Consider the following 22,740-nt stretch of genomic DNA (forward strand, 5'->3'; position numbering starts at 1 on the left):
CAAAACATGGCAGCGAATAAACAAACAAAAGAAACAGATGAGAAACTGACTGAAAACAGAATGTAAGTGGGAGTGGGAAAGAGTCAACAGGGAGCACTTGGGGCTGAGGGGAGGCACACACGCGCTGCAGTGCAACAAGTAACAATCGAATCGAATGGAGGCACCGATGACACAAATCTTATCGCACAAACATTTGCTGAAGAGGAACTACTACAGTGTACATAATAATATTAGCAGTTTTTAGTTGTTGGAATCTCTTCTCAGAACCAGTTCACACGATCAACAGGAACTAAAAGCTCTTCAATACACGAGAATAAACTCTTGATGCAGTTAGCCCCCCTACAATCAAAATTCCAGAATGCACTGCGCACACACGCACTCACTCAAGTCTGATTGTAATCAATAAAACAAACACCTAACGTGAGCGGAGGGTGCCCATAGGTACATTCCACTTATAAGTACTCAGTGCTCCCCCTTGGTTCTACCCCAAACCACAGTGACTAGGGTCTTCCTCAATTGCCTGAATCGAAGCGTAAAAATAGCTTTAATGAGCATTTCCCATATGTCAGTGAGTGAGCTTTTGACACTTGTTTCAGTAATATCGAAACACTCATTCGTAAATATGTACATATGTATGTATGAACAATAGATAAACTGTTTATCCGAATCGAGAATTTTTTGTGTGGACAATTTCTCATATTGATTTGAGTAATTCCGCTCAGTGCGCAAACAGCTCATTGCCACCCATCGCTGCTCACTCATTGCGGCGCGCCCTCTTTCGGCTGCTCTTCACACTTACAGGTGTGTGTACCCTGGAGCTCGTGGAAAGCATAAAGCATATTTATTTGTGAAAGTACTTGTTCACTTCACATGTACACTTCGATATTGGAGATGATTAGGAGATAGAGAATCAGATCTCGACTTCAATACTTTGGCATGGTTTTGTACACACAAAATCAAGCAAAGAGACTGAACATATGAGCATAGATTTTTTATATGCGTCACTCAATAATGCAAAAGCTAATTTTAGAAACTGTGCATCCGAGTACCAGGTATCCTCATTGTCGATGCACCTAGCCATATAAGTCTCTCTCTCTCTCTCTCTCTGGTGACGGTGCCCCCAGCCCACTCTCTTCTCCCACGGGCCCACTCTTTCGCCCGTAAACACTCACGTCAAGTACACAAAACGTGCGGAGCCGTGCGGCGGCCCATTCATTTCACTGACAAGCGCTCGACGAAGCAGACGACTAAACGTGCACCAGTAGTACCAGTGCTCGCGAAAAGAGGTGGAAGAGAAGAAAAGGAAACAAAGAAAGCAAAGTAATAATAAGCGAGATGCACAGATAAATCAGACACAACAACAAAAACAACAGTTACTATCAGTGATTAATTTGTACAAAGCAACCAACGAAAAAAAAGCAGTGCGTGTTGTTTTTTAGTTTATGAAAAAACGCAGTTAAATATTAAGCAAACTCCCATTAAACCGAGCGACATTTAACGGGGCAGAAAAAGTATCTCAGGCACGTCCCAAAAACCTCCTCCCGAAACGCTGTCTCGTAATTCATTAAAAAACAACCAAATCTTATCATTATGCCACAGATCGCGTTGCGGAATACTCGGACGAGGACGAGGAGGCCGAATTCAGTTCGGGAGAATTCAACGACGAGGCCACAGAGCTGGGAATAATCCGTGGCTACGACCAGAAGGGCGACTACAATCCGTCATCCAAGCATGATATGCGCAAGTATCGCAACAAGCTGCAAAGATCAGGCATCGAGGATATAGGAGGCGGTGTCCACGGTCATCACACCGGACAGCATCATCCGGGAGTCGGAGGCGATAGCGACAGCGAGTTTGAAATGAAGGACAAAAGCTCATCAAGGGCCAAGTTTAGCCGGGTGAGTCATTTATAATCGTGTAATCCTAAGCAGCTGTTTACCCCGAAGGCTACCGAAAATGTATCTATTTTCAATTTTATAATTATTATTCGATATAATTGCGTGACATCTACGAAATTCATTGGAAATTTTCAAATATTTCCTTATGCAAAGTGAATAAATATATATCTATGTACATATGTATGTATAAATATATATTCACTTAGTAGCTATCTATAAAGATTACACACCACACCATACGCATATCTACATACATATGAGGTCCCCTCCGCAATTCATTAAAATACGAGTATCCGCTGAAACGCTGAAAAGAAACGGAAATATTTCTGTGTTTTGTGATTCACATTTGAAGCAGAATTGTGTGAGGTCGAAAATCAGAGGGTCAATTGTGTAAATTTATGCAGAAACCACATACAATGTACATTTATACATATATGTATAGTAAATAAATTTGACTAATAACACCTAAGTAGTATGGATGATCCACATCATCAGATAAAAGCTCTTACATTTCATTCATTTGAGTAGTTCCCTTACTAACCTCATTAAGAAATTACTTCCTATCATCATTAAGCTATCATAATACCTTCAGAAAAGTCTGATCAGTTTTGAGATTAGATGGTTTAAATATATGACAGCATTTTCCTTATCAAGATGAGCCATGTTATTTTGGCAGACAGTTCCAATGGGCGGTGAAGTGTTATACTTACACACCCATCCGTAAACCGTCAACATCTCCCGTGGGCGTACAAAAAAACATGAACCATGGAGTGTTTTCCCTGCCCAAATGGGAGCTCTTATTGTTAATGAAATGTTGCTAGAATTACTACAATTATCAGATCATTCTGACCCACATTCTTTTACAGCAACAAAGCAACAAAGTATTTCCTGGGGGTCTTTTTGCGTCCTTTAGATTATTGCGAAATGTTGTCAGCTGCTACTCAGATCCGCATGCCGAATGCCGACAAGGCACAGCACTCAAATCAAATCAAAATATGTCTCTAATATGTTTTGTTTATTGTGCAGAAATGGCATAGATGTACAATGTATAGGGTGGCTTGGGGTGGCAAAGAATTTCTGTGGCAAATAGTTGACAATTGTTGGGGCGGGCGGCCTTGGCGTGTCGTTTACTTGACTCAATTCCCATTGATTTGGTTTTGCTTGGCCTGAAACTGTTGGCACACTTTCGATGTCTTCAGGGCTATCTGTAGCTATCGAGGGAAGGAAGACAGCACATAGCACCACGTTTTGGATAATAAGGAAGGAAGCAATGTTGTGGTTTCCCAGGGCTTAGAAGTAAGCCACACTTTTCCCAAAAAGTAATTAAGTGAAATAGATATGCAGTCGATTACCTCCTGCTCCAACTCTTGTTGACTGACTGACGGTCGAAGGGCACGTCAAAAATGCTCTCTTGTTTGCTTTCACTAATCCACAATATAATTAGAAAATCAATGTTTTATTTATGTGCGTTTATTTTCAAAATAATGCCACTGTACATACATACAAAAGAACCAGAGTCAATTTTCCTAAGCTGTCCGCTTAAATATTTCAACAGCTTTCTCAGGCTTTTAGCTTTGTTTAGGCCAATTATGGAATGACCTTTTCTCTGCCTCTCTCACTCTCTTTATTGCCTTGCACCTTGCCACATCCGTCGCACAGGTGTAAAATTGGCCTGCGGCTTTTATTGTCATGGCTTTTTATCGCAGGATCATTTTGAATGTCTGCCGTAGATAAAAACATGGCTAATGACAGCCACCAGAAAAGAACAGGATGAAACAGAACAGAGCAGAGACGAACAGATAGAAGGAGCAATTAAAAGAGAACGAGGCATAACATTTTAACAGCCGAGTTGTCGTCGCCGTCCTCGTTGCCCCTCCAGGCAGTCCTTGAGATTTTGTTTAATGGCCAATAAGCAAGTTTAGATTAAACTTGTGGCCATTAAGAGAAGTGGAGGGGAATAAAAGATGCAGTTAATCACATGAGATGGGGAATAGTAGCAGTGAAATCTGGGAACCTGTATCCTCATGTAAGCTATCTGACATTTCTTAAGACTTGAAAATCCCCTGTAACACTTGTAACAATTTATTCTCCCTTCTTTCCGCTCTAGCTTAGGTAGGCTCCAGTTGTATCTTTGTTTATTTATGTCTGCTAAATCTCCAATCTAATTTCTCTCTCCCCGCGTAAACTCTACTAACTCTTTTTATCCCTCAATCTCTCTCTGCTCCACAGACTATTTCGCTGCAGCAGCGAAACTTTAAGCAAAAGATTGTGGCCCTGCTGAAGCGCTTCAAGGTCAGCGAGGAGTTGGAGGGCGAGTCCGGACACCGGAGCACGGCTGCGCTGCGTGGGGAGCGTGATTTGGATGCACTCTTTCAGGAACTGGAGTCGCTGTCGTGCTGCGAGGGCGATGACTCCGGCCCGGACATGGACAGCATCTCGATCGGCTCTACGCCAAAGCCCTCGTTGCGTCCGTTCTTTACCAACTCGCGGATTATGCTGCACGATGCCGGCAACGGCTGCCCGATGCTTTTGGCTGGCGGAGGAGGCGCCAGTCTCGTTATTGGAACTATGGGTGAGTACTTGCAGTGTGTGCAATGTGCAATGTGTGTGTCTGGAATAGATGGATGGATGGAAGATGAATGTTGTTAATTAAGCGACTTTTGCTCTGTCTATAACTTCGATTCATTTCATGTTTTGGCTCTTCCGTAATGCGTTGAGTATGAGTTTTCGTTGCGTTCTATTACGTTGCGTTGTTGCGTTACGTTACATTGCATATCATACAACAAAAACAAACACACTCGAAACCGTTATAGCGTTTGGGGGTGTTGGGTATTGTTCCGCTTCCACTGCAAGAGAGACTCGTCTATTTTTGGTTACACTCTTCTCTCTGTCTGTCTGTTTGTTGCGCTGCTGCTGCTGCCATTGTCGGCAGAGTTTGGGTCAAGGCAGCAGAGGAAGTAAGAAAACAAAAAACAGAAGGCCAGTTGCGAACTTTGGAACTTTTGACACCCTTGCGGAAATAATTGTTGCCAAAGGCAATGATATGATTGACTGATGAAATTTACTTGATTTCCATTATGCCAAGATGGATTACATACAAAGAAGAGTAAATGGACTGCCGCTTTTGGGGGTGTTTGCTAATCATTGTCAACAGTTTGCAGACGGAATCATACCCCCTTTTTTCTCTCTCTGCAAGGGTATGCAGAATTTGCGAAAAACAATGTCACACTCACTCACACGCATACACGCAGCGGATCCACACGCGCATACACGTAAACACACGGCCACACACAGCGAAGCAGCAGCAGGACAAATTGTTTTGCTCGGAAAGAGTGGGAGTGGGCTGTGGGGCGGACCTTGACCATTGTCCAAGGAGCGAGCGTAGCTACAGGCTTGGCCTTCGACACTCTCACACTTTCCAATCAGGAACAAATTCTGCGAAAAAAACACACAAAAATATGTAATTTAAGTCGAGCTTCTCTGCTTTCTGTACCATAAATATTATTTAATGTTTAGTTTGTGCGTAGCGTAAAGTTATGTTGAAAACATTTTGATATACTTTGGATATTACATATAACATAAATAATACATTAAATACAACAGAAGATACAATACAACAACATTTTGCATGGCTTGAACAAACAAACAAAAATCTTTCTTGCAGGCAACTCTGAGCGCCGATCATCGGATAAAAGCGACCAATTGACAAATTCATCTTACAATCTTGAAAATAACAAACAAAACCAAAAATGCATTCATTTAACAAACAATAATAATTCGGCAACAACACCAGGTCTGTGTATATTACAGCAAAATCTCTCTTTTACCACTCTTTAATATCCTTCAAAAAAAAAAAAAAAACAAAACTACCACATATAAAATCGAAATTGTAGAGAAATAAAACACCAAAAATTGCAATGAAATATGATTATGCTTCCCCATAACGCAGTTTCCGTTGTCCAGTCCAAAAGCTCACCTGCAACACCACTCACCCCGATCCATCCAGACTGTACATACATAAGATAACGGTTATCCTCCAGAGCAGAGCAGAGCTTTTCCCATGCTCCTCCTTCTGCTACTTAATCCTATGCTATGTCGCACATACACGCACCACCCACGCATAGACACACAGCAACTCACACACACCCACAAACACTGCCACGCCACATGTACATAAATGTATGTATGTATGTTTTGAATGCTATATGTACTTTTAGTCGTTGCACAACACTTTTGCATGATTACTGTCACTAGGGAGGTTGGGAATGGAATGGAATGCTTAATTCCTATGATTAGTGCGTCAACTTCATTGATAGCTTATTTTGTGTTTAGTTGGATATGTACCATAAACATATACATATATACAAACTATATCTCAGGTGCATGCATGTCGTGTGGTTCCTAAAATAAACACCTGAGGAAGGAAACGCACACCACATCCAAATGTACATAAGGATTTGTGCGTGGCTCTCTAGTATTTAGTCTATATTGTGACAATTGAAGCGACAGACGCACTTGAATCAGTTTTCCAATTAAAACATGTGTACATACGTCAAGAATGACCCACCTCACACCCCACAAGAATGTACTTAATCACACAGCCTTGTTGGAGCTGTACGTGTCCACCCATTACCCCCATTCTTGGATTTTTTTTCTCCCTCGATTTTTTTTCCTGCATTTTCATGTCGTGCGTCTTTTGATTAATTTGGAAAAACATTCGAGGGTCCCTTGTAGCGTGTGCCGCTGGCAACAGAAAGTAAGAAATTTTCAACCTAAAAAATATGGCTACTCCGCCTCCAACCAAACCTCGCACACTCCGTGCACCCCGCACACCCTTCACCATGCCATGGGCATGACGGCAATAAAATAAAGAAAGCTTTAATTATATTTTCGGGCCAGCGTTTTGATTATTATTTATTTACGCGAAGACGACGACGACGACGTACTGCGGGGGAAACTCTTTCTTCATGGGTTCTATTTTTGGGCGGCGAGCGGCTATTTATAAGTCCGACACCGCCACCATGTCTCACGGGGTTTGTGTGTTGTGTTGATCTTCATGTCATGTGTGTACTTTAGGTCTCTTCTGCACTGCATGTCTACCAATCAGTCCACCTATTCAGCGCACACCCCAACCACCAGCCACCAGTGCCCAGCCCTCTCCGTTTCTCTATCTCTCTCTGTATTTTCCCCCCACTTTGTTTATTTGAGATTAAAGATACACCTTAGTGACCCTTGCTACCCTTATCTTATCACACAGATCGCGGTGGGAATGATAGCTCCGGGAATGAGGGAAATGCCGGATATACCGATGGTCAGAACTCGGATCCACAGAACAGTCCACCGCGTGACAAGGACTACATGCGGATGCAGCAACAGCTGACGCCTGTGAGCTCGGTGGCCACCAGCATGGGCAGTGCCCCCGGAATGGTGACACCCGTCCAGACCGAGAAGCGTTCGCGGCTGTTTCGCACATCCAGCAACACGCCAGGAACAGCGGGAGCTGTGGGAAGCAGCGGTGGACCTCCCAGCAGTGCGCAGAGTGGCGGCAAGCGGAAGCACACTTTGAGTTTGAGTGCTGAGCCCAGGTCCGTGCTGGAGACATGCCTGTCGCCCACCAATGTGGAGCCGCGGAAGCTGCTGCTCGACCAATTGAGCCGCGTATTCGCAGGCGAGGACAATGCCATACCCGAGGTGGTGACCATCATCAGTCCCCCCGAGGCCCTAGGGGGTAGCAGTCTGTTGGCCAAGTTGGTGACGCTCTTTGCCAACTCGTTCAAGCCGGCCTTTGTGCCGCAGAACACCGCCGAGGTGAAGGCCGTCTTGCAGGCGCTGATGGCCAAAATCCAGAAGTAGTAAGTAAAATGTGAAGTAGCCACAAAAGCAGACGATAATTCTAATCTCCTTTCTTTTGCAGTTGCAACTCGAACGCCAAGCCTCCGCACACGGTCAAGGTGCTGCTCATTGGCGGCGACTGGCTGCAGGGCGCCACACTGCGGCATTATGTGGAGCTGATGGGCGTCCGTCCGCCAGACTGGCTCAACCATTTGCGCTTCTATCTGGTGCCCATAGGCGGCAGCTGCGGCAGTGTGGCCCGCCACCTCAGCCAGATGGATCAGGCATATGCCGCGATGTTCGGCTCCGAGAACTGGATGCAATTGTGCGAGAGAGCGGCGGCCACAGCGGCGGCTGTAAGTGCGGTGACCACCGTAAATGCCACCGCTCTGACAGCTAATCTGGCGGATGCGGCAGGTGTGGCCAAGTCGGACATTGCCGAGTTGGTGCAGCGCATTCAAAGATATTTGCATGCGGCCGGACCGTGCACCCAGATACCCATTGCTGAGGCCATGGTCAACTACAAGGACGAGGACTCTTGCCAGATCTTTGTGCCGTTCGTTAGTGTAAGCTCAAAGCATGGAAACACTTCTTCCCAATCGATATTCATATATAATTTGCCATTTGTAGGACGTACGCATTGGATATTTGGATGCTCAGGCCTCGCTGGATCTCGAAGAGAATGCAGCTGGCTCGAATGCAGCGCTCTCTGCGCTGAACTCTTCATCCGCCAGCAGCTCGGCCATACCCATTGGCAGCCAGAGCTCGCCTAATGTACATGGCGCCGTGTCAGGATCGCCGCCGCAGCAGCAGAGTATGGGACGCATCTCACCGCCGCTGCAAACGCCACCGTCTTCGGCCTCGTCGCATCGGGATCGCAACACCAGCGAGTCGCTGAGCACACCCTCGTCGTTGCAGCAGCAGTCATTCAGCGGTGCTTTGGCCGCCGTGGAGGCAGTGGAACTGCAGGTGGACTATTGGCCGCTGGTGCGGCCGGGCGAGACGCACACGAAGGAATCGAAGGGCAGCACATCGAAGGGCAGCGATGCCGGCGGTGGCAAGAATAGCATTAAGAGTACGTTTAGGAATCTGCAGGTGTGGCGTCTGCCACAGCATGCACAGCAATTGGGTGATATGTTCCATGGACTGACTGTTAGTTTCGCCACCAAGGAGAAGAAGCAGAAGCAAAGTGAGCAAATCCTAGCATTGATTTTGTTTCCCATTCAACTTACCTATTCCAATTCCCATTTTAGTTATGCGTTTGGGCAAGAAGAAGGACAAGGAACGTGATCTCGAGAAGGAACAGTGCGTAGAGGGCGTGGCACGCCTGATTTGCTCACCCAAGCAATCGCATCCAGTGCCACTGCGTGGTATGTTAATCCCTACTGATGTAAGAGGATAATAATTTCATTTGAATTCCGTTCTGTATTCCGTAGTTTATATCGATGGCACGGAGTGGACTGGCGTCAAGTTCTTCCAGGTCTCGTCACAGTGGCAGACGCACGTCAAGAACTTCCCCATAGCACTCATCGGGTGCACACCCATGTCCTGTGCTGAATTATCCTAGTCATTTTAATCCTCAAGGGCGCTCACATGGGATCACACACCCGGTGAACCACAGAGAGACACTAAAACACACAGACACACACTGATCCCCGAACCCCACATCCCTCGTGCATGGCTAGCACTTGCGCGGCAATAATTATTATCTATTATATGTACACTGAAGAAGAATGATAATTTATTTTATAATTAGAATTTGTAAATTTTTAGTTAATAAAACCATTTAGAATGTACCATTTTCTTTAAGTTCATTTCCGCATACAAATTGTGAATTCAAGCGATCCCAAACCAACCTCCCCCCGCAGCCACACAACACAGAAGCAGACAGACAGATGGACATCCCCCCCAGACACTCAATTTATTAACTAAATGACAAGCTTCAAATGGCTTAATTATAGAAAAAAGAACAACGCGTATCAAAATATCCTGTACAAGAACTAAAAGAAAAACCAAAACAACAAAACTAAAGAAAAAATTCTTAAAAACTTAACTTTGTAGTTGGCGTTTCAAGAACTTCTATGAACCCTCGTGTTGCTCTTGCCCGTTTGGCATGTTATAGCAGATAGCCTTCTCGACCCCGACCCCCAATCAATCCCAAACATAAACCGCAGGTTGGGTAACCGTAACCCCTTTGGGAGATCTCACAATCTTTGAACCCGAAGGCGGCTCTAAAAAAGTATCTAAATGTTATGCAGCCTACCAACTACTTGACATACATATTTAACCAAGCCCGTCGTCTATATACTACCTAAATCAGAAATATCTGTGTGTGAAATTATATACAATAAATATATACGAGTATATAGTATACCTATCTAATCAAGCATATACAAAAACCATGTGTGTACTACTCTTATTGTTGTGATTTTTTGAAATTTCAAATTGTATTAGCGCAAGTTAAACAAAACACTAAGTTTATTATGTGTATGTGTGAAGAGTATACAGCGAAGATACATCAGGCGCGATAGGAGACAGTGAATGTTGGATATCATATATGTATATTATAGTAGATTCTATCTACTACCCTTTCCAACATCCCCTACCCCAGCAAAGGCATTCGCATACCCTTTCCCCTTGTGAAGTAGTTTCAAAAAAAACAATTCGTCTGCGTGTTTTTCCCCCCAAAATCCCAGAAAGTGTTTGAACTGAATGCTAAGTAGGAATCGCTTGCGATTGCGTTGAATAGAGTGCAGAAAGCGTTTGCGAAGTGAAAATATTGTAAGGCGTGTAATTTATAAATGTACTATTAAATATATGTATTAAAGTTAAATACAACACGAATTCGAGTCTTTATTTAAAGGGATGGTAATCGGTCAAACATTATCATCGCACATGTAGAATCTGCTGTGGCAGGCCGTTGATTAGGATGGCGCGCTTCTTGAGACCCAGAGAGCCCGCCAGGCCGCCTGGTGGCTGTATGAACTCTAGGTCCGGATAGCCCTTGGGCTACAAATAACAGAGAAAAATGAAAGATATGAAAGTGTCCGCGTTGATGGAGTTACATACTTGGGCAAACTCCCGCAGATTGGCGTTGCTTTCGCTCAGATCGTCCAGGGACCAGACAGCCAAATTGCGAGTCTTTCCATGACGTGCCAATACATAAAACTGTAAAATAAAACCAGATTATAGCTTAATGGATATCAGAGAGGTTTCCATCCACTCACCTTATCGTGTGCATCCACTAGGTAGCCCACAATGAGTGCCCAATGGGCACGGTGTCCAGTCTTTAAGCAAGGCGCATGATTGACATCAGCATCGTAACTTTCATAAAAAATTTATACAAGATTTAAGGATAAAACCAACGAAATATGTATTTCAGAAGAAACCTCATTGAACGCACAATCTCAAGTGATTTTTATTTTTAAATACAATTCGTATAAAATTCAGGGGATCTAAATAAACAGAATAGAACGGGCTAGCCAACCCTCATGGGTGGCGATACCAGTATAACGCCATCTCCTCGCACAAACAGCATGGGAATGGTGCGTTTTGTGGTCTTGTAAACCTCCTCGTACGTTTCTTCGTCGATCTCCACCGTGGTGACGGTCTCCTCTGCATCCCCCAGCACCATATTCAGATGCTGATCAAAGGCCTAACGAACAAAATATAAATTTGAGCTTATGGTTATGGTTATTAGAGTGTGGCAACGTACATGCAGGCGCCCTCGCAGCTCCCGTTCATTGCGCATCTTCACGTACACCTTTTCGTCCAAGCTCAGGCGAATCAGATCCAGCGGCTCCTTCACCGGCAAAATTACCTGACTAAGCTGAAAGTACGCGAATTAGAGATGCTACATTTCAATTTGTCCCTGCTACATACCTGCTCCTCTTCGGTTGCCATTTTAGTAACACTTTTTTGTTAATTAATCAAGGTACAGGAAAATATTCTGTACAAATTGCTGTTTGCTGTTTACGATATTTTAGCACTAAAAAACACCACAAAGCATGTGCGCAGGCTGGCAGCACTGCGGCTGTTAACGCAACAGCGCTGTTAACGCAATAGCGCTGTTAGCCACCAAATACTTCTCGAAATAGCCCGAACCGGCTTAAAATTAAGATTTTCTGTTATAAAAAAGGATACGGCACAAGCAAGCAACCACCAGCTTGAAGAAGCTCTTTGACCTTGCTGCAGCAGAGGCGACCCTCGTGCAATTGACAGGCACCAGGTCCGTGTCCGTCGAGATGTTTGCGCGTCAATTCGTATAAATATTGAGCACTGAACATTTCACCATTGATTGTGTACTCCTGTGCAATGGCATCTTCTAGGATCTCTGCTGCGCTGGGGTGTCCATTGAGCAGCATACTCAAGGCAGTCAAGCCACATGTGGGTCCGACCTGAAAGGGCGATCAAAGGGCATGAAGGATATGCAATTGTACATGCATATGTAGTCCTCCATTGCCGCCATTTGACTTACTTGTAGTATACTGGGCACGGAATAGTATTGACACTGCTTTGGTGGGGTATATTGGCACACACGGTTGAGGTAGCATCCTTTCTGCAGCTCTGGATATTCCCAGGCCCAGCCACATTCGTCCCCTGATATATTAATCACAGCTGGGGGATCTTTGGTTGCCTCTACTGGTGCAGCAGGGTTAATACCTGATGGTAGTGGGGGTGGTGGCGGCGGGTCAGAGGTTTGAGGCATTGAAACGAAATAAACAAAATTATACAAGTGGTCAAGCTGTTGACAACATTTTGACAGTTCTATGTTATCACAACAGCTGTTTTTATAAATGGTGATGGCAAAAATAAATAACTGTATCAATATTCGATATATCAATATCGGATACTTATCCGATCTTATCCATATTAAATTGCTCTGTCTTAATAATGATTGTTATTTATATAAATGTCGCGATATCCGAGTAGATTGAATACACAATACTACTCCTCTAGCTCTTATAGTCTCTGAGATCTAGACTTCCTTCTGGCTGTTGTACCACTAAATCTCACACTGATCTCCTGGTATAAAGATTGAAACAATTAGATTTTAGCTTATTGGTGTACTTGTTTATTAATGATTTTGAATTTTTTATTGTATAAAGTAAACCGAAAAAGAAACGCATAAAAACTGATTAATAAGTGGAATAAAGTACATACCAAATACACGCCATATAGTATTACGAATATGTATTATGAAAAAACAAGGAGCAATTTACATAGAAACTATATATTGTACGAGTAGGATATATACCAGTAACATAATTATCTAATCAAAATAACTCTCGATTCTTATGCAAGTGTGGGTGATTGTTTTTGGGGTACTGAGCAGATTCGTATCGTTGCCAAATCGATGCGAAAATGCAGGGAAAAGGGACATAAATTTATGGGTTAATTTACAGACAATAAAAAGGGTTTTCGTTTTATTAAATTTACAATCACAAGATTTTGTTATTTGCTTCGAAGATACTTTTGTTATTATATTTTCAATGGTGCGGTGCCGCCTGCCTGCCGTTTTGCAACGCCCAGCAGCTGCTGCGTGCATTAAAATTTGACTAATTAAATGGCAAAAATAGTACTAGGAGAGGCGGACACATGCATATGAATATGTTGTTATGTTATGTAGTTATGAGTACACAGAGCATACTTATTTATTGAACGTTTACTTAGAGTGTAGGTAGTAGAGACGGGTTGTGATAGGTAGTTGGAAGTGCGGGTGGGGGGAGGGGCCATTGCCAGGGGCCCTTAAAACGAGTCTGCTGATGCTGATCTGTACTTCTGAACTTGTTGTCGTCCTAACAAATAATTAATTACTATGCTGTTTTGCTGAAATTGTTTTACTTAATCATAGAACACTTTCTGTCGTCTCGTTCTCCTTGTGTGTGTGTGTGTGTGTTTGTTTGTTTTGCTTTTCATGTTCATAATTATGTTGCAAATATTATTTTATAATATAGATTGTGTAATTATCCACGTTGCGTTGTTGTTGTTGCTGTAAATACATTAGCACTGACAGTTGTCTGGGTTTCCTGGGCGATTATTTTGAGAATTCAAGATGATCTGATCGGGAAAATCGTTGATAACCTCAGCCTTAAATGATACAATTGGTTAAATCTCGATTGTAAATTGAAAATTAACAGCACGAGTGTGCGCACCCACCTCTGCCTCCTGCTCCAGCGCATTCTTGGCGATAGTCTGAAACGCCATCTCCACATTGATGCCCTCCTTGGCTGACGTTTCATAGTAGGGTATATCGTTTTTGGACTGACACCATTGCTGTGCCCGACGCGTGGACACTTGGCGGTTATCCAAGTCCACCTTGTTGCCAAGCACAACGAAGGGAAAATGCTCGGGATCACGTGGACTGGCCTGTATTAAGAATTCGTCCCGCCAGGAGTCGAGATTCTTGAATGAGTTGGGCGCCGTCACATCGTAGACGAGCACACAGCAGTCAGCGCCGCGATAAAAGGCCACGCCGAGCGATTGGAAGCGTTCCTGGCCAGCAGTATCCCAAATCTGCAAATATGAATCGCATGAATTTCATTCCACATGGAGAATGATTCTCTCTATCAGCTTGCTTACCTGCATTGTGACCACACGGTCGTTGACCACCACCTCTTTCGTACAGAAGTCGGCGCCGATCGTTGCTTTGTATTGGTTGGAGAAGCGTTTGTTCACATACTGATTCATGAGCGAGGTCTTGCCCACACTGCTGTCGCCCAGTATGATGACTTTCAGCAAAGATTTCTTACGAGTGGCCATTTCGGTGTATTCTCTGTAGGCGGTTCACTTCCACTGGCTCTCTTAAGCTTTGGCAATCGCTGGAAAATAAACAAGTCCAGAATATCGATTGGACGTTAAAAATAAACAATGGATTTCATCATGTAATTCGATTACGAGCGGGCGGACGGATTGGTTTGGCTCTCAGCCCAGCAACAGCTGGGTTGGCGTCGCATCAATGGACCTGTTCAGCAACGCAGACAACATGACAAACCACTGATAGGAACAATCGAGCGTTGGAAGCGTGTTGATAAACCAAAGGCCAATGGATGACTCACATCACTTTGCTGGTCATTCAACATGAGCGATCGTTCGGTTGTGATACTGCGCGTTTTAGGACAAGGGGGATAAGCGGGCACCCGCATCGCAGCGTACAATTTTGATCTGGTTTATTAGCTGGCAATAGTGCACATCGGAGAAAGTGTGACGCCAGCGCAAACAAAGAGCAGCCATGACGAGGCCACTGCGTAATCACAGCAGCAGTGGGTAATAGAAGGAACTTTATTCCCGAGAAGGGAAAACGCCCATTCCGAGTAAGTCAGGAGGGGGAGTTACTATTAAGCAATCGAAAAATAATACAAATGGATTCATTTCGGTCAGTGTCAGTGGAGATATCAAATACCACCCCATACCGCCCGATGGACCCAACGAATTACTTGTTTTTGTCTACCACTACAATATCAATTGCAACTGCCGTTGTGTGCCTATGTGTGTGCCTTTGTGTGTACATTCGTGTGTATGTTTGATTGGGGGGCTCCAATGGCATTTTCCATGCATTTTTTGCCTGCTGCGTAACACCATTTTACACATGTTTTCGCCTTGCATCTAAGGTTTTTCGCACTTTAACTTACATTGAACACAGTTACGTTACGTTGCACAGTCCGGGAGTAATGTTTTTTGCTGTGGTTTGGCTTGAATTTGGTGAAATATTTAATTAATTACGCAGCGTAGTGAATTTTGTTGTTGTCGTTGGTATGCAGTGTGACCGTGGATTTATCGATCAAATATACCTAATTTTGTGGCAAGCCTATGTATAATACCAAAAAGTGTAACCAAGTGTTTGTACCAAAGGATAATTAGTTTTGTTCAACACTGCCACCTCTATCGAAAAGCCAGCATTGATAGATATTTTTGCTATCGTCAAGGGTGTTGAGTTTGAGTTGAATTTCTGTAGATATATTGGTAGATTTAATATCAATATAAGCAGCTTGGAAAGCATAATTTTTCCATTAATTAAAGGAATGAGAGTGTACTAAGGCCCTTATTGTACTAACGGTTGACAAGCAACAAGTAGTCAAATACGTAACAGGCTTACGTTTTATGCCAATTTATTTCTTATTTTCTTTGTCAGCTTGGACTTTAATTTGTAATGAAAGGAAGTCATAAAAACTTGCCAATCTTATGGAGACTTGATTCATCAATCGGCTAAAATTATTGTTTTAGCCCTGAGGATCCAAACTAGCTGTGCAATATTAAATGGAATATCAAAATTTATGGAATTTTCTTATTAGATTCGGTATATTAACGTATATTTAAAAAATGAGAAGTTATATTTCGGTATTCTTAGGGTCACTCGGTATATTTTATCGATAAATCCGCGGTCTCACTGTGTCCAACAAATCCACTGAATTTTATTAAAATTATAACTGAAAAACTTTAAAAAGAAACGGCCTAGTCGTGCCAACCACGGTCTTTCCTCTTGCGACAATAGTGGGCATAAAAATAAAGATGGCAACGCTACCGCCCCGTAAGAGTCAGACGCCAACACGGATATGCATCTCCAAGCAGCATTTGACGCCGCTTCAAACATTGCTCCAAATGGGCTTTCCACGGCACAGAGCGTAGGTTTCCATAGCTATCCAGTTGTGCCAGCAAACACCCCAGCCTTCCACCGGAGGCTGGGCTGCTGTGACTGGGATTTGTGCCGCAAACAACGGCGGCAAGCAGAGGGTCGGGTATTGATTTTTTTATTTACACCCACAGAGAGAAAGCTTTGGCGTCGACAGGGAACCGAGGTGTGCAAATCGCTTCGGACTGGCTGTTGGCTCATGTGAACGACGCCTCTTTAGATGAGTGCGCCCCACGCGAATACATCATATATGCATGTCCCACGGGACCATTCCTGCAGCAGTTGGAGGAGTTCTGGTCAAAATCACGTCAAATGTGCGGCTGGAACGGTGCCCACAACTACGTGCCCCACATCACACTTGTGTCTTTCTTTAAGGTGACAGCTTATGGGAATTTGTAGTCCCATCAGATATAATTAAAGGCGTTGTTCCCCCACCAACAGGCTCCGGACGAATGCTCGCTGCAGCTTTCAAAGGCTCTGAAGCAAGTGGTCGACATGACGGGTGCACTATTGGATCGCCCACTCAAGCTGGAGCCGTATATGAGCCAGAACTTTATGGGCTTCTTTGTGGCCGAAGAGGATGCCAACTATCTGAAGCGTTTGGCTCTGCAATACGTCAAGGAGGTGTCCAACTCAAGTATGCCCATGTGGTTATGTTGGTTGCAGTTGCACTCTCTTTGGGTTGTTTTTGTTTTGGCTATCCTTTTACGTTCCTTTGGTTCGGTTCGGTTCGGTTGACTCTCCTCCTTCCAAGTTTCGGAGTGGCTTAAGGTTATGTTCTTCTCTTTTCCTGCCTACCCACTAATCGTTGGCAATGGATGGCACAGTCATTAGCGATACGTATGAGCAGCTGGACGCCATTGTGGCCTGTTTCCCCTGGTGCGGAGCGGTCTCCTCGGGCACCCGCTGCATACCACGCAGCAGTCGATGTAAGCTCTATAAGTATTAGTATCTAAAACGCTTCCCCAATCACCATGGAAAAACTCACACACACTCCCTCACACACATATCTCCATATCTATCTCCACACACTCACCCGTAGAAAGTAGAGATAACTTACTAATCTATATAGGCTGATGACAGGCGGTGTTCGAAGCAAACCTCGTCATGACTTGCCAAATTGGCATTTATGTATATATAAGAGGCACGCTGTAGCTGAAATTTAGTTATTGATTGTCTTTCGTAGCGTTCGGTCACGACACTAATTGCCTCTGATTCCCCGTAGCCATCTCACTCGAGCCCCACGTAAAGAGCCTGCACCTGACGCTCGCCTACCAGTTCCCGCAGGCACAATTCAATGCACTGAAAGCACTCGTGGAAACACTAGACGCCGGCTGTGCCTCCAATTGGGAACTGCGCCTGTACTCCCGCGATCCACGGCTCGCCACCAAACAAGTTAGAGCGCACCTATAGCCACCCGCCCAGTAGACTTTAATGGCCAAATTGTTTTATTGCAGGTACAGAAAGTCGTCTATCCGCACAATCCACACGAAACGGATGAGCTGGAGCTGCGCATTGGCGACTACATCTACTTGAACAGCGACGTTGTCGACAGCTCCAGTGACGGCTGGGCCGAGGGAATCTCCTGGCTCACTGGCAGCACGGGTCACCTGCCCGTCAACTACACCGAACGCACTGCCGAATCAGACGCTTGGACCCTGCATCGCGTTGTCCAGCTGTCAAAGAGTGTCGCCTCCTCGCTGACATCTGCCGAAGATCTGGACATTGTGGACGGCCGCAGCATATCCACAGAGCCCGAGGAACGTCGGCGGCAGAGTATGTAATTCAGTCACAAAGTGAAAAGAGACAGAACCTCCAGTTTATTGACACTCTCTAATCACACTTTCTCAGTTAAAACTTTACTTATTTGTCACTTGATTATTGTATTGTTTTTGCTAGGTACTTTACATCCCGAGATAATTGAGGGATCGTCGTTTGAAGAGTCCGAGCAGAGCGTGGAGAAATACTTGCGACAGACGCTAAAACCCTGCCTGGAACTGCCATCGGTGCAATTGCTAAACAGCCACAACTTGAGCCATCAGCACAATCCGCACACACCCACAATTGAGATAACGACCAATATGTCTTCCTGCTCCACATCGATGTCCAAGCAGGTGGTGGACGAGATTCTTGTGGAACCACCGGCAGCGCAGCCACCACGTCCCGATGACACGCTCAGCGTCCACTCGGATCACTCGATGCATCCATGCTCGCTGGATGCCTCGCAGACGAAGAACCGCAAGGTGTACATCATGCGTCATGGGGAGCGAGTGGACTTTACCTTCGGCACCTGGATCCCCTACTGCTTCGATGAGTTTGGCAATTACATGAGGAAGGACCTCAATATGCCCAAGACCCTGCCACGTCGCAAGAACAGCCCCGAGGGCTGGCAGAACGATTCGCCGTTGACCAATGTGGGTGTCTTCCAGGCAAATCTCATCGGACAGGCTCTGCTTGAAGCTAACGTTCAGGTCGATCATGTCTACTGCTCGCCCTCGTATCGCTGCATTCAGACGTGCACCAGTGCCCTCGAGGGCCTGCAGCAGAGCGGACAGCACAAGATCAAGCTGGAGCCGGGCTTGTTTGAGTGGATGGCCTGGTACCCCAGCGGTATTCCCGACTGGCTGACCAAGAGTGAATTGATTGAGGCCAAGTACAACATCGATTTGGAGTATGAGCCCGTACAGCCCTCGGGGGAGCTGACCGCCAGCCTCAAGGAGTCCACAGAACAGTTCTATACCCGCAATCACGATGTTCTGCTGCAGCTTCTGGAGCGTACAAGTGTGTAACCAAATATTTTTCATTTTTGTCTCTATTAATTTGGAATTTTTATCAAATTTTCTTTTAGCTGGCAATATTCTTGTGGTGGCTCATGCAACGACACTGGACACTTGCTCACGCCAGTTGACGGGTGGAGCTCCGCGGAGCACCAACGAGCTACGACAGGTCATACACAAGATTCCCTACTGCAGTCTGGCCACTGTGGAGCAGGTGGATGGCGTCTGGAAGCTGGTGGAGCCCGAGTGCCTGCCGGTGACGCACTCGAAGAACCCGAGATTCGAGTGGAATGCCTTGGCGACCACCTAGTGCCAGTGCTTGGAGCAGTTTCTATGCAAGCACTGAGACTTGATCGAGCCTATCGAGAAAGAATTTTAGCTCGCTTTTGTCTGCTTTTGTCCGCTCGAACATTGAAGGTGCAAGAAAAATTGTTTTGTGACTGCCATATACATAAAAACAAATAAGGAACGATACTGAAAGCTATGTAGATATGGAATTCAGTTTTGTTGCGATACAATAATGCATATTAAACATAAATCAATAATGCTGCATTAGCCAGTTGAAGGGAATCGAATCAAGAGAGGCGAGACCCAGTACTTTATTGCAATCAATATGCAAACCAATATATATTTACGCAGAGTATGAATACCACTATATCCCAGTACTTTTTGGAGCAGTAGCTCAACGCTTTAGAAACATGCAAAACATATATAGTTTAGCTTGCCCTGTTACTAGTTTAGTTAGATCACTCGTTAAGCCTTTGCTGCGTAGCGCAGTGTTTGATTAGCAACCTAATAAATGCCAAGAGGCAGAGTTCTTACCATCAACACAAATGTTGAGATTATATCCATACGTAAATCCTCCTATATCCTATACATATATAGTCTTTATATATCGATCGTATCGAATAGTTTTAGAAGTATCTACAACATAATGGAACAATAAACTATACAATAATACATTTGTAATGCCAAATTTTCCACCCACCCAATCCAACTCCACATAAGTAGAACAGAAATCCACGTGAATATTGATCGCAGTGTCTTGCACGACTCTGAAGGGGTCGATTCTTTATTTATTGCGCATAGAATTAGATTAGTAATGTAATTTGTTTTAGTTTTTTAAATCTATTAATATAATTGCTGAACGTTTTGTTTTTACTTGAATTACATATCATCTGCGTTTTGTATTCATTTCGGTATTCGGTAATTTATATCCCAATATATATATATATATTTTTTTGTTGTGTGTGTGTATGTTTGTATCTGATTGGAAAGAGAAAAGCAATAAGAGCAAAGGCCTCAGGCGGGGCGGGTAGGGGTCACAACATTAATGAACGTTAACTTTAAACTTAAACGAACTCCGATTACAAAGATCTTAAAGAATACGAAAATATGCAAAACATTGAATTTTTACTTTAACGTTTAAACATTTCTAATGGATCCGCACCGCTCGTGGGGGCAGGCGACTGTTAAGTATATAAAGCATTTAATTGTAATATGTAATTAAAAAAGAGCGACAAAGTAGAAGCTACTTGAAATCTTTTGTAACTGTGTGTGTGGGGGGATGAAACGTTTCTTTTTCGAAATAAAGAGCTAAGAACTCTGAAGAAGCGAGCGGGCGCCCAGCTGCAGTGTGAGCGGAACTCCAATGGCACCCTGGCTCAATTCGAAGGCCAGCAGCAGCAGCAGCACAACAATCACCACGCCCGCCCTCAGCCAGGATCATTGCCTCGCCGCCGGCCTGTTTAATTGTTAGCACTGCACCTTGCCGAACTGTCCGCTGCGACGCTCCAAGTGCTCGCGGTATTCCTTGTAGTGCATCTGGATCTCTTGCGAGCGATAGCGAGTGAGCTTGATGGACTTGCGCATCTCCTGGGTGATGGCTGCGCGATAGCCGCCCTTACGCAGCAGCGAGTCAATGGTCTGCAGCTGATCCCAGCCCTGTTCGGTGGCCACCTGCGGGAGATAGGTGGCAGTGCGCTTGCAGCCGCGCTCCGTTAGAAACTCGATGCGAATGCCATGGATGCCGAGCTGCCAATCCAAATGGCCCTGGGCTTCCTCGAAGTTCTGCAGAATAGACACGGAGACCGTCAGCCTGGAGAACTCATCTCGCGAGATGGGGGCAAAGCGAGAGTCCTTGAAGGCGCTGGTCAGAGCGTACTCACGCAGGCCGTTGTGCAGCTCCATGGCGCTGAAGGTGCCGATGCAGCCACGCAGTCGCTTGTCGCGGCCGATCTTCCAGGTGACAAACAACGGATAGGCGTCGTTGCTGAACATCGGCACCCCCGGCCCATCGATGTTGTTCAGCTCGCAGTCGAGCACCTCGAAACAGAAGAGGCACATATCCGGCACAGCGACGCTCTTCATGCCATGGCCGTTCGAGTAACGCTGCTGATGCGGCTGATGGACCATCTGCTGGTGCTGGTACTCGTCCCCATTGCTGCTGGAATGGTGCGGCTGCTGCTGCTGCTGGTAGTTGTTGTAGTGGTTGGAGTTGGACATTTCCTACTTGCTTACTTTTGTTACGTTTAAATCTACTAGTTACGTTAATATATATTGTATATATTTAGGTATACAGCTAATGGCAGTGCACGTTGATGATCTAAGTTCAATTAACATAAGAGAACAGCCGAAACGAACTTCATTCACCTAACAGACAAACCAAAACGCCAGCCAAGCGTGCCTCTCTCTCTCGTTCACTATGTCGCGGGATCGCCCTGAAAGATAAGCCCTATCTCATAAGTTTCAGCTTACACGATTGACACTGCTGCTGCTGCCAATGGCTTACCTTCTTCTGTCGTCTAAAATAGGTCACCTTCCGCCCACGTGAATGCAGTTGCAGTTGCCTTTTCCCTTTGCCGTGGCCGTTGCAATTGCCCCCAATCAAGTTCCTTTTAGCTATCTGCTACGTGTCGCTGTGGGCTGCGCGTCCAGATCCAGACATCGGCCTGTCCCCCGCGTGTTCCTTGGCTGCCGTTTTGACTGCTAGCTCATAAGCACAACATCGAATTGCAGTCGCCTCAGATGCGTCAGCGTGTCTGCCGTCTGACTCTGCTTCTGCGAACGACGGACGAGAGGAAAAACAAAATTGGTTTTCAATCAATTTCCAATTCACTTATGCGATCTTCACCTTTCGTTTCACAATAGACTATTGCCGTCTCATTGCCCTGCAGGCTGAGAGTGAAGGCGGGTGTGTGGGGGAGAGAAAGCAAAAGCAGCAGTGCTGCAGTTATTCCGATTCTTCTCCGTTACCCCCTCTATCTTTTTAATTGCTCTTTGTTCACATTGCAGCACATTGCCATGGCCGTCACCCCACCCCTCGTTTTGGCGCAGCAAGCTCACACCCACATGCACACACAAGGGCTCTCGATCTGGGGGCTTTGGATTTGCACTACAAGTGCTCTTTAAATACTCTCTTTTACCTTTTTTTAATGTAAACAATTTTTTTTACAATTTTTAACGAGTTCAGTGCGAACTAGAGATGGGGGCAGTGTGACCGCGAAAGTATCGATAAAATATACCGACAGACCCTCAAAAATATACCAAAATATACCCTTGCATCTTCAAAATATACTGTAAATATACAAACAACTCAATTTCG

The 22,740-nt window shown here is 44.9% G+C and overlaps 6 protein-coding genes across 14 annotated transcripts in view; 2 read left to right on the forward strand and 4 right to left on the reverse strand.

The window, feature by feature from the left end:
• Nucleotides 1-9,742, forward strand: part of LOC117584898 (phosphofurin acidic cluster sorting protein 2) — a 33,209-nt gene extending 23,467 nt beyond the window's left edge. For 3 of the 5 annotated variants that reach the window (XM_034274031.1, XM_034274032.1, XM_034274033.1), the window contains 8 exons: nt 1,600-1,898; nt 4,128-4,470; nt 5,563-5,691; nt 7,156-7,750; nt 7,813-8,296; nt 8,361-8,919; nt 8,984-9,100; nt 9,167-9,742. In XM_034274031.1, the coding sequence (XP_034129922.1) occupies nt 1,600-1,898; nt 4,128-4,470; nt 5,563-5,691; nt 7,156-7,750; nt 7,813-8,296; nt 8,361-8,919; nt 8,984-9,100; nt 9,167-9,297 (2,657 nt within the window). In that variant the 3' untranslated portion in view covers nt 9,298-9,742. Of the gene's footprint in view, nt 1-1,230; nt 1,321-1,599; nt 1,899-4,127; nt 4,471-5,562; nt 5,692-7,155; nt 7,751-7,812; nt 8,297-8,360; nt 8,920-8,983; nt 9,101-9,166 lie in introns of those variants that run through there. The other 2 variants (XM_034274036.1, XM_034274034.1) reach the window with 2 other exon arrangements.
• Nucleotides 9,743-10,492: 750 nt separating this feature from the next.
• Nucleotides 10,493-12,526, reverse strand: LOC117584899 (UPF0692 protein CG33108). Its single transcript, XM_034274037.1, has 5 exons — nt 12,208-12,526; nt 11,874-12,127; nt 10,958-11,054; nt 10,800-10,898; nt 10,493-10,739 (listed from the first exon to the last, which is right to left on the reverse strand). Exons 1-5 carry the CDS (start codon nt 12,436-12,438, stop codon nt 10,617-10,619), a joined length of 804 nt encoding a protein of 267 aa, XP_034129928.1. The 5' UTR covers nt 12,439-12,526; the 3' UTR covers nt 10,493-10,616.
• On the reverse strand, nt 11,124-11,761 carry LOC117584900 (U6 snRNA-associated Sm-like protein LSm3). Of its 2 annotated transcripts, none has more exons than XM_034274038.1 (3): nt 11,613-11,761; nt 11,446-11,559; nt 11,124-11,385 (listed from the first exon to the last, which is right to left on the reverse strand). In XM_034274038.1, the coding sequence occupies exons 1-3, from the start codon at nt 11,631-11,633 to the stop codon at nt 11,209-11,211; spliced, it is 312 nt and encodes a 103-aa protein (XP_034129929.1). In that variant the 5' UTR covers nt 11,634-11,761; the 3' UTR covers nt 11,124-11,208. The 2 variants fall into 2 exon arrangements, with proteins under 2 accessions (XP_034129929.1, XP_034129930.1); XM_034274039.1 differs by having other exon boundaries at nt 11,446-11,554; nt 11,613-11,736.
• Nucleotides 12,527-13,128: 602 nt separating the features above from the next.
• Nucleotides 13,129-15,514, reverse strand: LOC117585309 (ras-related protein Rab-7a). The gene is made up of 4 exons (XM_034274737.1): nt 15,362-15,514; nt 14,313-14,551; nt 13,890-14,246; nt 13,129-13,820 (listed from the first exon to the last, which is right to left on the reverse strand). The coding sequence occupies exons 2-4, from the start codon at nt 14,490-14,492 to the stop codon at nt 13,734-13,736; spliced, it is 624 nt and encodes a 207-aa protein (XP_034130628.1). The 5' UTR covers nt 14,493-14,551; nt 15,362-15,514; the 3' UTR covers nt 13,129-13,733.
• Nucleotides 15,515-16,120: 606 nt separating this feature from the next.
• LOC117585789 (protein UBASH3A homolog) lies at nt 16,121-20,308 on the forward strand. Of its 2 annotated transcripts, XM_034275484.1 has the most exons (8): nt 16,121-16,351; nt 16,494-16,734; nt 16,801-16,996; nt 17,187-17,288; nt 17,585-17,754; nt 17,817-18,135; nt 18,259-19,140; nt 19,208-20,308. In XM_034275484.1, the coding sequence occupies exons 1-8, from the start codon at nt 16,239-16,241 to the stop codon at nt 19,444-19,446; spliced, it is 2,262 nt and encodes a 753-aa protein (XP_034131375.1). In that variant the 5' UTR covers nt 16,121-16,238; the 3' UTR covers nt 19,447-20,308. The 2 variants fall into 2 exon arrangements, with proteins under 2 accessions (XP_034131375.1, XP_034131376.1); XM_034275485.1 differs by lacking the exon at nt 17,187-17,288.
• LOC117585795 (uncharacterized protein CG5902) lies at nt 20,172-22,627 on the reverse strand. 3 transcript variants are annotated; one of them, XM_034275496.1, is made up of 3 exons: nt 22,562-22,627; nt 21,928-22,196; nt 20,172-21,856 (listed from the first exon to the last, which is right to left on the reverse strand). In XM_034275496.1, the coding sequence occupies exon 3, from the start codon at nt 21,639-21,641 to the stop codon at nt 20,892-20,894; it is 750 nt and encodes a 249-aa protein (XP_034131387.1). In that variant the 5' UTR covers nt 21,642-21,856; nt 21,928-22,196; nt 22,562-22,627; the 3' UTR covers nt 20,172-20,891. The 3 variants fall into 3 exon arrangements, with proteins under 3 accessions (XP_034131387.1, XP_034131386.1, XP_034131388.1); XM_034275495.1 differs by lacking the exon at nt 22,562-22,627 and adding an exon at nt 22,270-22,549; XM_034275497.1 differs by lacking the exon at nt 22,562-22,627 and adding an exon at nt 22,270-22,549 and having other exon boundaries at nt 20,172-21,870.
• Nucleotides 22,628-22,740: the final 113 nt, after the last annotated feature.

This window comes from Drosophila guanche, unplaced genomic scaffold, assembly GCF_900245975.1.
Source record: "Drosophila guanche unplaced genomic scaffold, DGUA_6, whole genome shotgun sequence".
NCBI classification, from domain to species: Eukaryota; Metazoa; Arthropoda; class Insecta; order Diptera; family Drosophilidae; genus Drosophila; species Drosophila guanche.